The 12,896-nt window shown below is 36.1% G+C and overlaps 1 protein-coding gene across 1 annotated transcript in view; it reads left to right on the top strand.

Moving 5' to 3' along the window:
- PAH (phenylalanine hydroxylase) overlaps positions 1 to 12,896 on the top strand; it is a 66,834-nt gene that overhangs the window by 23,032 nt on the left and 30,906 nt on the right. Inside the window, exon 3 of the mRNA XM_075209290.1 lies at positions 1,062 to 1,245. Within this exon, the coding sequence (XP_075065391.1) occupies positions 1,062 to 1,245 (184 nt within the window). The remainder of the gene's footprint in view (positions 1 to 1,061; positions 1,246 to 12,896) is intronic.

Raw genomic sequence — 12,896 nt, 5'->3', positions numbered from 1 at the left:
TGTATGTGAACTAAGTACACAATCACCATTTTCTGATTATCAGCAAAGTACCCTTTGGCTGTATTCATCCTGCTGTTGCCAAGACTCCTGGCTAGGAGCAATAAATATTGCAATGCAGCCTAGGGATTCCATTCACTTTAACAGCAGCAGTCAAGTAACTAACTGCACAAGTCAGGTGTTCTGTTTCATAGAGGCAGCCTGGAGAGACTACTTGGAATATTTAGCAAAGAATCAATAAAATTAAAGCTTAAAATTAAACATGCAAAAAATTAATTAAAAAAAAAAAAAAATTAAAGCTTAAAATTAAACATGCAAAGCCTAAATCTGTGAGCAAATTCAGGTTATTTAACAGTATACGGTATAAAACAAATTAAGAGAGTGGCTTGCAGTCTGTCAGGTTATTTTATTTTTAATTTACATTTTTTTTATCGAACATAACCTATTATACTCTCATTTGTGAAAATTTAACACAGGCTATAACTTGTTTGTAGACAATACTGTTCTGACCCTGTTTCTTGCATGTGCTAAAATGATATATCTAGAACTCTGGCAATTAGAATATTCTTAAAAAACTCCCTGTCCATTGTACACCTTTTTAGTCACCATCCACTATGCATCATTTTGTTGGTCACTTGGATGCATTACAGTAGGTAATATAGACTATAAATATTTGAATAAATGTAGCTAACATGAAGACACATATTTATAGTCATTACAACATGGTCCAGTGTATTTGAAATAAATCATTCAAAATTAAAGGTGAAAATTGTAACATAATATAATAACTATTTATTAAGGAAAAAAAATATTCTTTAGTTAGAGACAGATTGAGAAAGGAGCTAATGCTATAACTTGGGATGTACCGTACAGATGCAGTAAATGGATATATCTCACTACAACCATAACATTGATTGTAATAATTTGGTGTTACTATTCACAGACGGTAATGCGGTAATGTTATTATTTAAATCTGTAGAACAAGACATAGGTCTGCAGGCCATAATCAGGCTGTCTTTTACTTTGTTTTTTTAGTTGATATTGTCCCATTTTTCATGTTTTAGGAAAGAGACGTTAGCCTCACCCACATAGAGTCAAGACCTTCCCGTCTCAACAAAGATGAGTATCAGTTCTTCATCAATTTGGATAACAAGAGCACCCCTGCTCTGGATGAGATCGTGAGATGTCTGAGGAAAGACATTGGGGCAACTGTGCATGAACTGTCTCGAGACAAGAAAAAGGATGCGGGTAAAGTTTCCTTCACTTCATTACTTTTAAAGAGACTTTCCAATCTCCAAATAATTAGATTATTCTTAGTTAGTTCTTAGTTAGTTCTTAGCCAAATACTAAATACCAAACATATACCTCTTTGTGCTTTTCTGGGTGTTAGGCGTTAGGTACCTATGTCTGAGATGCATTTATTATAGACATACACTAGTTATTCACTCCTTACATTCTCTGCTTCAATAACTATTGCATCTTTAACCAGTGTGAAATATTCTGCAGCATATGAAAAGCATGGGATCTCAGTTGCATGATTATAACAACTAACCGTTTATAACCATCGTAAATAACTGAAGTTTGTAAAGTGTAAAAAAACTTCCCAAAAAACAAGGTGCAGAGCAAAATCCTTGATGTGTGGCTCAATTTGCACAAATGTGCCTAGATTTCTGCCGAAACGCATGATGACAATGGGAGGAGTTAAGTTGAGCCAGGCTAGTCCTTGCTATATGCGGAAAAGGTGCGCTGGACTCATAGGTTTGCGGAGTAGGGCAGCAATGAGGTTTCACTGGCATACTTTGTTGAAATGAGATAAACGTATGGTAAGAATATATTTTTATTGGTGTTCCTTGCTGTATGGAGGGGCACATAACCATTTCCACTAAACAAAAATACTTGAATTTTGCATCAACCACATGTAATCAAAATAGTTTAAGGGGTGTATTTACTAAGCGTCGGTTTAGACGAACCGCAGATTCTCAGCAATTTACATACCATTTTAAAAAATGACTGCAAGCAATGAGAATAAGCGGTTTGTCACCGCTGCTTAGTAAATATAGCCCTAAATGTCCACATGCACTCATGATTATTTTAGGGCATAAATAAGGCTAGACAGTACAGTTTTTGGGATGTATCACAAGTGAAAATATTTAAGACAATTTTTTCATCACAGGAGAGACTTTTTCTCTGTGCGCCTTAATCTTTTGGTCAGTAAGGCCATGGGCATGCAAAGGACATTGAGACAAATAAACATAAGGTGCCTCAGTCATTAAGGAGAGCAACGCATAACAAAGCAGTAACTTTGCACCTGGGCAAAACCATGTTGCATTGTGGGGAGGTAAATTTAAAATGTGGGGACAGAGTTACAGTTGGTTAGGACATGCCCTAGGTCAACTTTAAATTTCAATGTAAAAATAAAGCTATCAAATATTTGTGTGCTACATGAAAAAGCATCCAGTATTTAACTTATGTGCAAAATAATAAACTAATTTGCACCCCTTGCATTGTAACATGGTTTGTCCCAGAGAAGATTTACCTTACTTTCCTTAATGACTCACGCCTAAATTGTATCTTTTTTAACTTTCATCATTGTATGTGAACATTTACATATATCTTCATGAATATCACAAGATGCCTTTTCATTTCAGATCAATCTGTACTTTAGATTTACTCATTCTTTAAATGCAACTAAGAAAGACAGTTTTAGTTAATATAAGAATATACATATAAGGCATCTTACAACATTTAGATTAGAATGACATAAAATGGCATTTATTAAATGTATTTTTGTATTGTATCCTTTTTAGACTGTCAGGATTGTTTCTCGTTTCTCTGTGATATTTGTGGCATCTATCAGTGTTCTGCAAGCTCAATACTTAACCTCTTTATGCCCAAATTAATTTCCTCATTATGGCCCGTTTCACCAGGAATATATTTGTATCTATTAACCTGTCAGTGGGAATTTTATATTGTTTTTTTTTTCTTTTGTTATAATAGTGGAATAAATATATTTTTATTCTCAGGTTTTTATACATGGAAATATTGCCAAAAATGGAAAAATGCACTGTTCATAATATAAATCATTTATGCCATTAGGGCCCAGATATTGCATACAAACTGGCTAATTCTCCAGAGAACAGGCCTTTCCAGATCCTTAGACTCTCTATCCCAGGGGCAGTCTGGACTGGGGGGCAGGGGTGGCATCTGCCCCCTTTGCCAGTCACATAGTGGGCTACCTTGGGCTGAGTCACTGGTCCACTTACATTTTATTTTCCTGTAAAATGTTCCTAAAAGGCTGCTGAGTCGAGTCTTGCCACCCGGGATAAATTTTGCCAGCCCTCCTCTGCACTACCCCTATGCTTTATGTATCCCTAGCGATTTATCTCTGCACGGTAGCTGTCCCCAGGGGTGATACAGACAATGTCAATTTTCATGTACTTAGTCTAAGCATCTATTTTACACTTTGCCTGTAATATGTACATTGTACAAGATCTGGTATAATAATTTGGCCAAGGGACAAAAGGAATATTTTATTTTAAACTTTTTAAATTTTAGGTAATAAATAAAGTGTTATTATTATCATTAATATTATTTCTTATGGTTTTTTTTTATTTGTTCACACCTTCTTTTGTTAGTTATTTTTTTTATCATTTATAAGATAGATTACAATAGCCATTTGCTTGTTTTATGATTTGATTCTTTTAATTATTTAATTACACACCATATCTAATTCACATAATAACCTAGCTCAGTGTTGGCTAACCTGTGACACTCCTGGTGTTGAGAGACTACAAGTCCCAGCATGCTTTGCCAATATATAGCAGCTTATTGCTGAAAGGGTATGCTGGGACTTGTAGTTTCACAACCCCTGGAGTGTCACAGGTTAGCCAACACTGACCTAGCTGCATGTAGATAAATGTAGCTGGCAGGTCACCTGTAACAGATTCTCTTCTGGGCGTCTGTGTGGCACACGGAAGGAGTTGGGCCATGTAAAGAGGCAACCTGAGGTCATTGCTTAGGTCAACATAAGGTTTTTCTGCACTTGGGCACAATAAAGGGATTTGTTTACATAACAAAATACAATGTTCTTCATGTTTTTGCATAAATTATTGATATTTACCTTACTGATAGATATAATACCGCTAGAAAATTTCAAATATTTGTCATTTAAAGTAAATAGAACAATTATACTAATGTTTCCAAATGTTTCTGGTAGTTTGTGTGAGAGACGAGAAGGCTGCAGATGCAGCTGCCACCTCAGACATCACATTGGCTTAGGGGCAGCACTGGTGGCTCATCCATTGTATAGATGTCTGATGGCTGCCCATGAAATTCTTGTCTCCTCAGACTTGGTTGCTAATTAGTAACATTTTGTCAGTCAGGCTGGCTATATCTTTTCTGTCATTTCACTTAAAAAAACAAAACAAAACAAAAAAACGAACAAAATTTTTTTATTAGTCGAGAATTTTTATTATACTTTTTTTTGGTGTGGACCGACCATGACAGGAGTTGGTGGGAAGGAAATAACTTGTCTTTGCTGTGACATAAAATATGACTTCTAGGAATGCAGAACAGGGACATTAGTGGGCTCAGACAATTGTCTGTAAGCAACAAGAACACATATTCCATTGATTCTCAATTGCCTCTGGGTCTGCACTATCTTTATTATAAGAAGCCATGCAGTGTTCCTGATGCATTAACACAGTAGTAGGTCCTTACTACATTATTTTGCTGTGCTTTTATTTATATGTGAAACTGAACACCTACTTGTAAGCTTGGAGACTTCTAACTCCTCGCTTACATAGTGTAGAAATTGTGAGCTTTGTTACTTACTAAGAGGAAATATGCACTAATATAACCAGTTCCAAACATTCCAGGGATTTTTATATGATATTTTATTGTCAGAGACAAAGCCTTATAGGTTTGTTTGTACGTATTTTTCTAGAAGCAGCTCTGAAGAAACGTCTCTTGTTGAATACTCTGCTTATATGTCAATTGCTGTATTGAGAAAGAGACAACACTGTGCAGGATACGTACAGTACATATGTGGATTATAAAGTCCCAGCAGAAAGCACAGAAAAAGTATTTAATTATTGACACCTGTTAATAATATTGTCATTAATGAAAAATCCTTAAAAAATGAAAACTTTTTTTTAAAAAAAATAAATACATTTATCAGGAAGTTATTAGTGTGTACAGTACATAAAATGCATTTTATCAGTTGCTCTTGATTGCAAACACATGTTCTAGCATGCAGAAGTGACTGTCATCACTATCACTCGTCACTTACACCTGACCTGTAGCTGGTGCAAGTGATACGACTGATAAACCAGGTACCTTAGAAATGGCCAAAACTTGAAACAGATGCTGCTGCGTGCACTTGACCTTGGCAAACCCATACTGTACATTGCCTACATGCATGGCCACAAATTCCATCTGAAATATTCACTATTATAGTCCCATCATTAACCATACAATCTTCTTTCTGCTATGGTGATGTCATGCACTTAGTTTTGTATGATTGTACCTGCTTCTATGACTAAGCGAGTGGCTTAGAGCATCAGGATAACTGCATTAATTTCAATAGAACACCTTTTATGTTATTTAGCATTTATATGTCCTCAAGATAATATAGGACCCCTAAGAAGTGAGATGGGTGAATTGATAAATGATACTAAGGAAAAAGCAGAGATATTAAACACGTTCTTTTCTTCAGTATTTACCAGAGAGGAACAAGTGGCAGGAGTAATACATAAAAATGGAAATGAAACCATGCCATTAATTAATACTTGGTTGTCAGAGGAAGAAGTCCAAAGGTGACTGAAGAATATTAAGATAAATAAAGCTCCAGGTCCAGATGGCATACACCCAAGGGTCCTTATGGAGTTAAACTCAGAAATAGCTAGACCGCTATTCTTAATTTTCAGAGATTCAATCTCATCAGGCTCAGTACCAAGGGATTGGCGAATAGCAGATGTGGTGCCGTTGTTTAAAAAGGGGACGAGATCACAACCAGAGAATTATAGACCTGTAAGCCTGACATCAATAGTGGGGAAACTACTGGAAGGTATTTTAAGGGACAGTATTCAGGATTACTTGGTACGCAATAAAATTATTAGTGGGAATCAACATGGATTTGTGAGGGATAGGTCATGTCAAACTAATCTAATTAGTTTCTACGAGGAAGTTAGTGGGAACTTAGAACAGGGCAGGACAGCAGATGTGGTCTACTTAGATTTTGCAAAGGCCTTTGATACAGTGCCACACAAGAGGTTGGTTTACAAAATAAGGGAACTGGGTCTAGAAATCAAAATTTGTACTTGGATCGAAAACTGGTTAGAGAATAGAGAACAGAGAGTTGTGATAAATGGAACATTTTCTAATTGGTCAAAGGTCTTAAGTGGAGTACCTCAAGGTTCCGTGCTGGGACCACTCCTTTTTAATATATTTATTAATGACCTAGGTGATGGTTTAGAGAGTAAAGTTTCTATTTTTGCAGATGACACTAAACTCTGTAAGGTAATAAAATCAGAGCAAGATGTAGCTTCTCTACAGAGGGACTTAAATAAACTGGAGGATTGGGCTGCTAAATGGAATATGAGGTTTAACACAGATAAATGTAAGGTTATGCATTCAGGGATCAAAAACAAGAACGCAATCTATAAATTAAATGGAATTAATTTGGGAGAATCTATAATGGAAAAGGATTTGGGAGTGCTCGTAGACAGTAGACTTAGCAATAGTGCTCAATGTCAAGCAGCAGCTGCAAGGGCAAACAAAGTATTGGCATGCATAAAAAGGGGCATAGATGCAAGGGAAGACAGTGTAATTTTGCCACTGTATAAATCGTTGGTAAGACCTCATCTTGAATATGCAGTACAGTTCTGGGCACCACTCTATAAAAAAGATAATTTGGAACTAGAAAGGGTTCAGAGAAGGGCGACAAAATTGATAAAGGGTATGGAGTCATTAAGTTATGAGGAAAGGTTAGCCAGTTTAGGCATGTTTACTTTAGAAAAGAGGCGTCTAAGGGGAGATATGATTACTATGTACAAATACATTAGGGGTCAATACAAAGAGCTTTCATGGGAACTTTTTACCCCAAGGACCATACACAGGACACGTGGTCATCCCCTAAGGTTAGAGGAGAGGAAATTTCACAACCAGCAAAGGAAGGGGTTCTTTACAGTAAGGGTAGTCAAGATATGGAATTCATTGCCAGGGAAGGTTGTGATGGCAGATTCAATAGATATGTTTAAGAAAGGGTTAGACAAATTTTTAGCGGAAAGGTGTATCCAGGGATACGACCGTTAATTTAAAATAAAGGATAGTAGTGGATATAGGGTAAAAAATTGGATTGCAATATTGAGTCCGAGGGGATTTTCAAAATTGAAACAGATGGGCGGTTGTTTACTCTGGATTAATTTCAAATATAAGTGCAGGATCGCAGGAGATCCAAAATAGGTTGAACTTGATGGACTGGTGTCTTTTTTCAACCTCATCAACTATTTTACTATGTAAAATCCAATGTAATTAGTACATTTAAATGTACAGCTATGACGTGTACTATACCCCAGACCATTGCTCCCTGCATACTGTTAATCCAGAGGAAGACAAAATAAAACCTCAGTGTGACAGTTGCCGATTTAGCCTCATGAGGAAAAATCCTTAATGAGCCCATATATGGCAAATAAACCACCAATGTAATGTTGTCTAACAGTTATAACTATAGGCCACAGTTCTTGTAAGAAAGGTATGCAAAAGGCTTTCAATGCTTTAAAGTAAAGAACCCTTCCCTAGGCTGATGGTAAAACCACTTTCTTTCCATTTTTAACTGATGTCTTGTGCATGTCTGGGTATGAAACGTTATTTAGACAAATCTTTGTTGTAGATCTTGAATATATTTACACATATTAACACATATTAATAGTTTTCTCTACCCCCCTCCAAGTAAATAACCCTATAATCACTTTTTATTGTTCAACGATTGCATTCCCTGTATTAATGAGGTTCCCACTCCTCTGAACCTTCATGGTTTCTCCTATGTCCTTCATACAGTGAGGTGCCCAAACTCTTCCCCAAGTCTGTCCCTTTTCATTCATCCCAGGATTTTCTTCGTCTTTGCAGCTGCTGCCTGGCATTGTGCTGCTACTCATCTTTATGTCAACTAGAATGTCTATGTTCTTTTCCATCTCAGTTATCCTTAATTGTATTCCATGTAATATATAAGTAGCATAGTTATGACCATGGACTAGTGTCATAACTCTACATGTATCTTCATTAAAGTACATCTGTCACTTCATGGCTTAATTTGCCATTTTGTATAAATTATTCTGTAGCAATTTACCACCAATTTACCTTGGATATAACCCTACATAGTTTAGTATCATCAGTAAATATGGGCACCTTACTTTCTAGGCCACCTACAAGAAAATTTTAAAAAAATAACAATAATCCCTGTGATACACTACAAATAATTCCCACTAAGCCTAGTAAATGCTTGAGAAAATTATCAGTGGCAATATTTGAATTAAAATGAAATAGGACCTTGCTTTTGTTTTTTCTTTAGTTGACATTCTGTATAAATAGCTAACTAGGCAAGTATGTCATTTGACCTTTGTATTAATTTGGTTACAACTTGGGTGTTCAGCCCAAACTCATAAAATGCTTCTTTTATTCTTAAAAATGAAATCAATATTTATGGGCCAGGAGACAACATATCCAGCTCTTGTGCTTGATTTATAACCCAACAAGAAGACAACCAGTCTGTCCAGATAGCCCATCTAGTCTACAGCATGACGGCAATAGAATGCCTTAAGAAATCAGTTCAACGGTAATTGGATTAATTTAGATTTAGGGAGAGCGATGCAGGCTGCCTGTCTTATATTATACAGTAGCTGCCAACAAGTCTGTTTTTAGAAACAGATAAGAAAAGCTTCATTGTCTTAATTGAGAAAATGTTGAACAGTATGATCCAGCTTTGTAAATGGAAACAAACAGCTAATTATATTTAGTTGCGCAATGTATTTTAAACATAACAAAAAAGTTTATAGCTTGGATTTTAAAACTAAATGTAATAAACCATAAAAGTAAAGATACTGTACCAGAGATGAAATCTGTTCCATCAATATTGACAAATGTCACAAAATTCCCAATGAAGAGCAAACAATACATGTCAATGTACATTTGGCCATTCACCTTAATGCCTGTAGATACACTAATCCCCAGGTATTATGCTGTGTCTGGATAAGGGATAATAATTGTCAGATAGGTGGTGTAAGAAGCAATACAGGCAGCAAAGTACAGAATCAGAAGGTTGAAGCAAGGTCAGTATAAATCTATTGGCGATGTAGATGGCTAGCTTCAGTGGTCAGCCAGGGATATGTTAGCGATGAATAAACCTGCTACGAAACCAATGGGCATAAGATATATAAATGGTCTCTCTCTCTCTGTCTCGTGAATAGAAAGTACCATGTATGTCCTCATAGAAGAAACATGTCCTTCTTACCATGTAAATAATGAGACACAAACATATGTGGGGGTAAATGTATGAACGTGCGGGTTCTTCAACACCCGCGTGTTCAGCGTGTTCGGCGATTAAATTTCAAGCGGCGCAGCATTGTAAAGGGAAACTTCCCTTTACAATGCAGCGCCGCTTGAAATTTAATCGCCGAACACGCTGAACATGCGGGTGTTGAAGAACCCGCACGTTCATACATTTACTCCGTGGACTTTTTAAATAAATCATTAACATTTTTCAACAATAACAACTTTTTCACACATCTATAAATATGGAGATAACATAAGTTGACCATATTACTAACAAAGTGCTATCTACTGCTGGCAACGTACGTCGTTTCTCTTCTCTTTTCTGCAAACTTTGCTTTGACAGCTTTCCACTTTAATTCAAAAGGAAAAGTATTGTTATATAGTGGGGGTTTCAACTAATTATATTGATTGTGTTGTAATTGCAAAAATTTAAATTTTGGATTCTTTACCAAATGTTTATGTCATTATTAATATGTATACCAACAATTGGGGTGGCATGTTCTCCAAAGGTAATACATCAGATTGTGGCTTTCTATGTGTTAATACACAAATTAAATCAGCCTCTTCTTATTAGAAAATATTCCCAAAGTTTATTAACAGAATTTTACTCACAGAAACATTATCAGTGTAACACAGTAGCAATATACCCTCCACCATCACCATTTAATTTAGATGTCAAACCTGTAACTTATTTCTAGACGGTCCCATTATGTGGGTGGAATTTCAAACATTAGTCACTCTGTAGGGTCATTAACTAATGCTACATTTAGGTGCAAAATGAGCACTGGACCATATAAACTATCAATTAGTTTTCATCTGTCTGATGCAAATCAGACAATAAAGTAAAATATCCGATTGGTTACTTTAATCCACAATTGTCATCTAAATGCAACATTAATAACTTCTCCCTTGTGCATTTTCCATAATGAATAGGTCTTGTAGCTCAATGAGGTCCAATCATTGTGAAATAGTGACATCTTGTGGCTCTTCTTTGAAACAGCACATACATAATGTCAATAGAACATGAACAGCTTTCTGTGTTTAAATTGTGCACATAATGTGGAATTATAGAATTACATTATTTGCTGAAGTTTTGCTGTTCAGCAAATAATGGGACAAAATAAATCATGCCAAATATATTTATGTGAATCTGCTGATAGCTGCAATTTTGCAGTCTTTGGCAGAATTCTAGAGGTTTGTTATCTCATCATTTGAAAATGTTTGGTGTGGAAAGGTGATAGAGAATGTGTTTAGAAAACTAAATGTAATTACACTCTGGATGTTTGCAAATATCCCAGACAACACTACTGGCATTGAATTTGGTGCATGAGCTAATTTTGATTGATCAATGATCTACTGAAATTCTACAATGACATACTTGTTAGCATCTCCATACAGGTTCCAACTGGAACTAATATACCACTAACTACTATATGCTTGTAAAACCTTGGATATATTTACTGAAAAATACTTACATTTCTATATCTATACATTACTGCATCAATTACATTTATGTAGCAATTAAATTAATTATGGTTCTTGCTGGTTTTCCCTTTATGCTTCATATATAATATATACATATACTATATATAGTATACATACATATAATACATATTATATCTTAAATATATGTGTGCATATGTTTATGTATTGCTAATTTTCTTTGAAAATGATTTGTTATGATTAGATAATCAGTCTAATGCTAATTTGTGTGCTTTTCCCCTGTGATTCTTCATCATGCATTCTACTCTATACTTTGCATTGTCCGTATGCAATTTATGTATTCATGCTAGAGATGAGCAAAGATAAATCTGGAAGTAGATCCACGGGAGAAACAGTGCATCGTTGGGTACCATAGCAAAATTGGGGGGGGGTGGACTGCTCCAGGCCCCCGGACCCTCGCTCTGCTCTCAGTAGAGCCTGTTCAGTTCCAGCACATCATCATCATCATTTATTTATATAGCGCCACTAATTCCACAGCGCTGTACAGAGAACTCATTCACATCAGTCCCTGCCCCATTGGAGCTTACAGTCTAAATTCTATAATATACAAACACAGACAGACAGAGACTAGGGTCAATTTGATAGCAGCCAATTAACCTACTAGTATGTTTTTGGAGTGTGGGAAGAAACCCACGCAAACATGGGGAGAACATACAAACTCCACACAGATAAGGCCATGGTCGGGAATTGAACCCATGACCCCAGTGCTGTGAGGCAGATGTGCTAACCACTTAGCCACCGTGCAGCACATGTGCAGTAAAGCCCTATCTGGCGATACAATATTTGCGTTACACTTTTGCTTTGCCATTCAGTGCACTTATGACATTCTGGACTGTATTATTCTAAATTTCTCATTTTTTTCAGAATGTATAGTTTATAAAATAGAACTGGGATGGAGACAATGTCCGTTCATTTTGCTCTGTGGTGTGGTTGGGGTTTAGTAAAGGAGAAATCTAGATGTAATAAAATAATTTTTAATTGGGGTTGGAAGAAATATTATATGGGGAGAATGAAGGCCAAATTCTGCTGGAGAAATGTGCAAAATTCTGCACGTAGATGTGGAATAAGGTGAATATTCCTCAGATTAGGTTTGAAAGTCTTGCTCATCTCTAGTCCATTCCCTTCTCCAACATGTCCTTGATTTCAGGTACCAGCTCTGCTTTTTTGCTTCATGACACTTTGTGCTCCACGTCACCCGTGCTGCATCAGAGCCATGTGATTGCAAGTGAGTGAGCTGAGCAGGTGTAGCTGCCGCCAGAGATTCATGTTTGTAAGGTGGCATAGGCTGTCAACCTTGTTTTACAGTTACATTAAAATTGTTGCTTAAACAGTATAAACCATTATCATTTGTAAAATAGCTAATGTGTTCTATTATGTCTTTTAACAAGTAGGATTTATTGTAATAATTCAAGATCTGAATGCCACTGAAATAGTTTAGTGTATGCCAAGTCACTTCTTCTTCCATACTTGTATATCAGGATATATAGGGAGGAATTCAATTGACCGGGAGATATTTTTTAACACCGCGTTTATCCATTTTAACGCTTTTTTTGTCATTTTCGAGCGCGTTAACTTTACCCGCGATTCAATTCCATTTTTAACGCTCCCTTTTTTTCATGAAACGGTCCTCTCGCGCTCCAGTAGAAGGTCTATTGAAAGTATAGGGTGGTTGAGAGCTCGCCACGCTAAAAGCTATTCAATTGTTTTTTAATGCGGCGCGTTAAACAGGCCAATATGCTATTTTATCTCGCACCCCTTGCTAAAATTAAAAAACCTAATGAAACTATTTCAAATTATGTAATAATGAAAAAAAAATTATAAAAATGTTCATCAGTAATGCATAACAT

This window comes from Mixophyes fleayi, chromosome 4, assembly GCF_038048845.1.
Source record: "Mixophyes fleayi isolate aMixFle1 chromosome 4, aMixFle1.hap1, whole genome shotgun sequence".
NCBI lineage: Eukaryota > Metazoa > Chordata > Amphibia > Anura > Limnodynastidae > Mixophyes > Mixophyes fleayi.
This window is presented reverse-complemented; position numbering and strand designations above follow the sequence as displayed.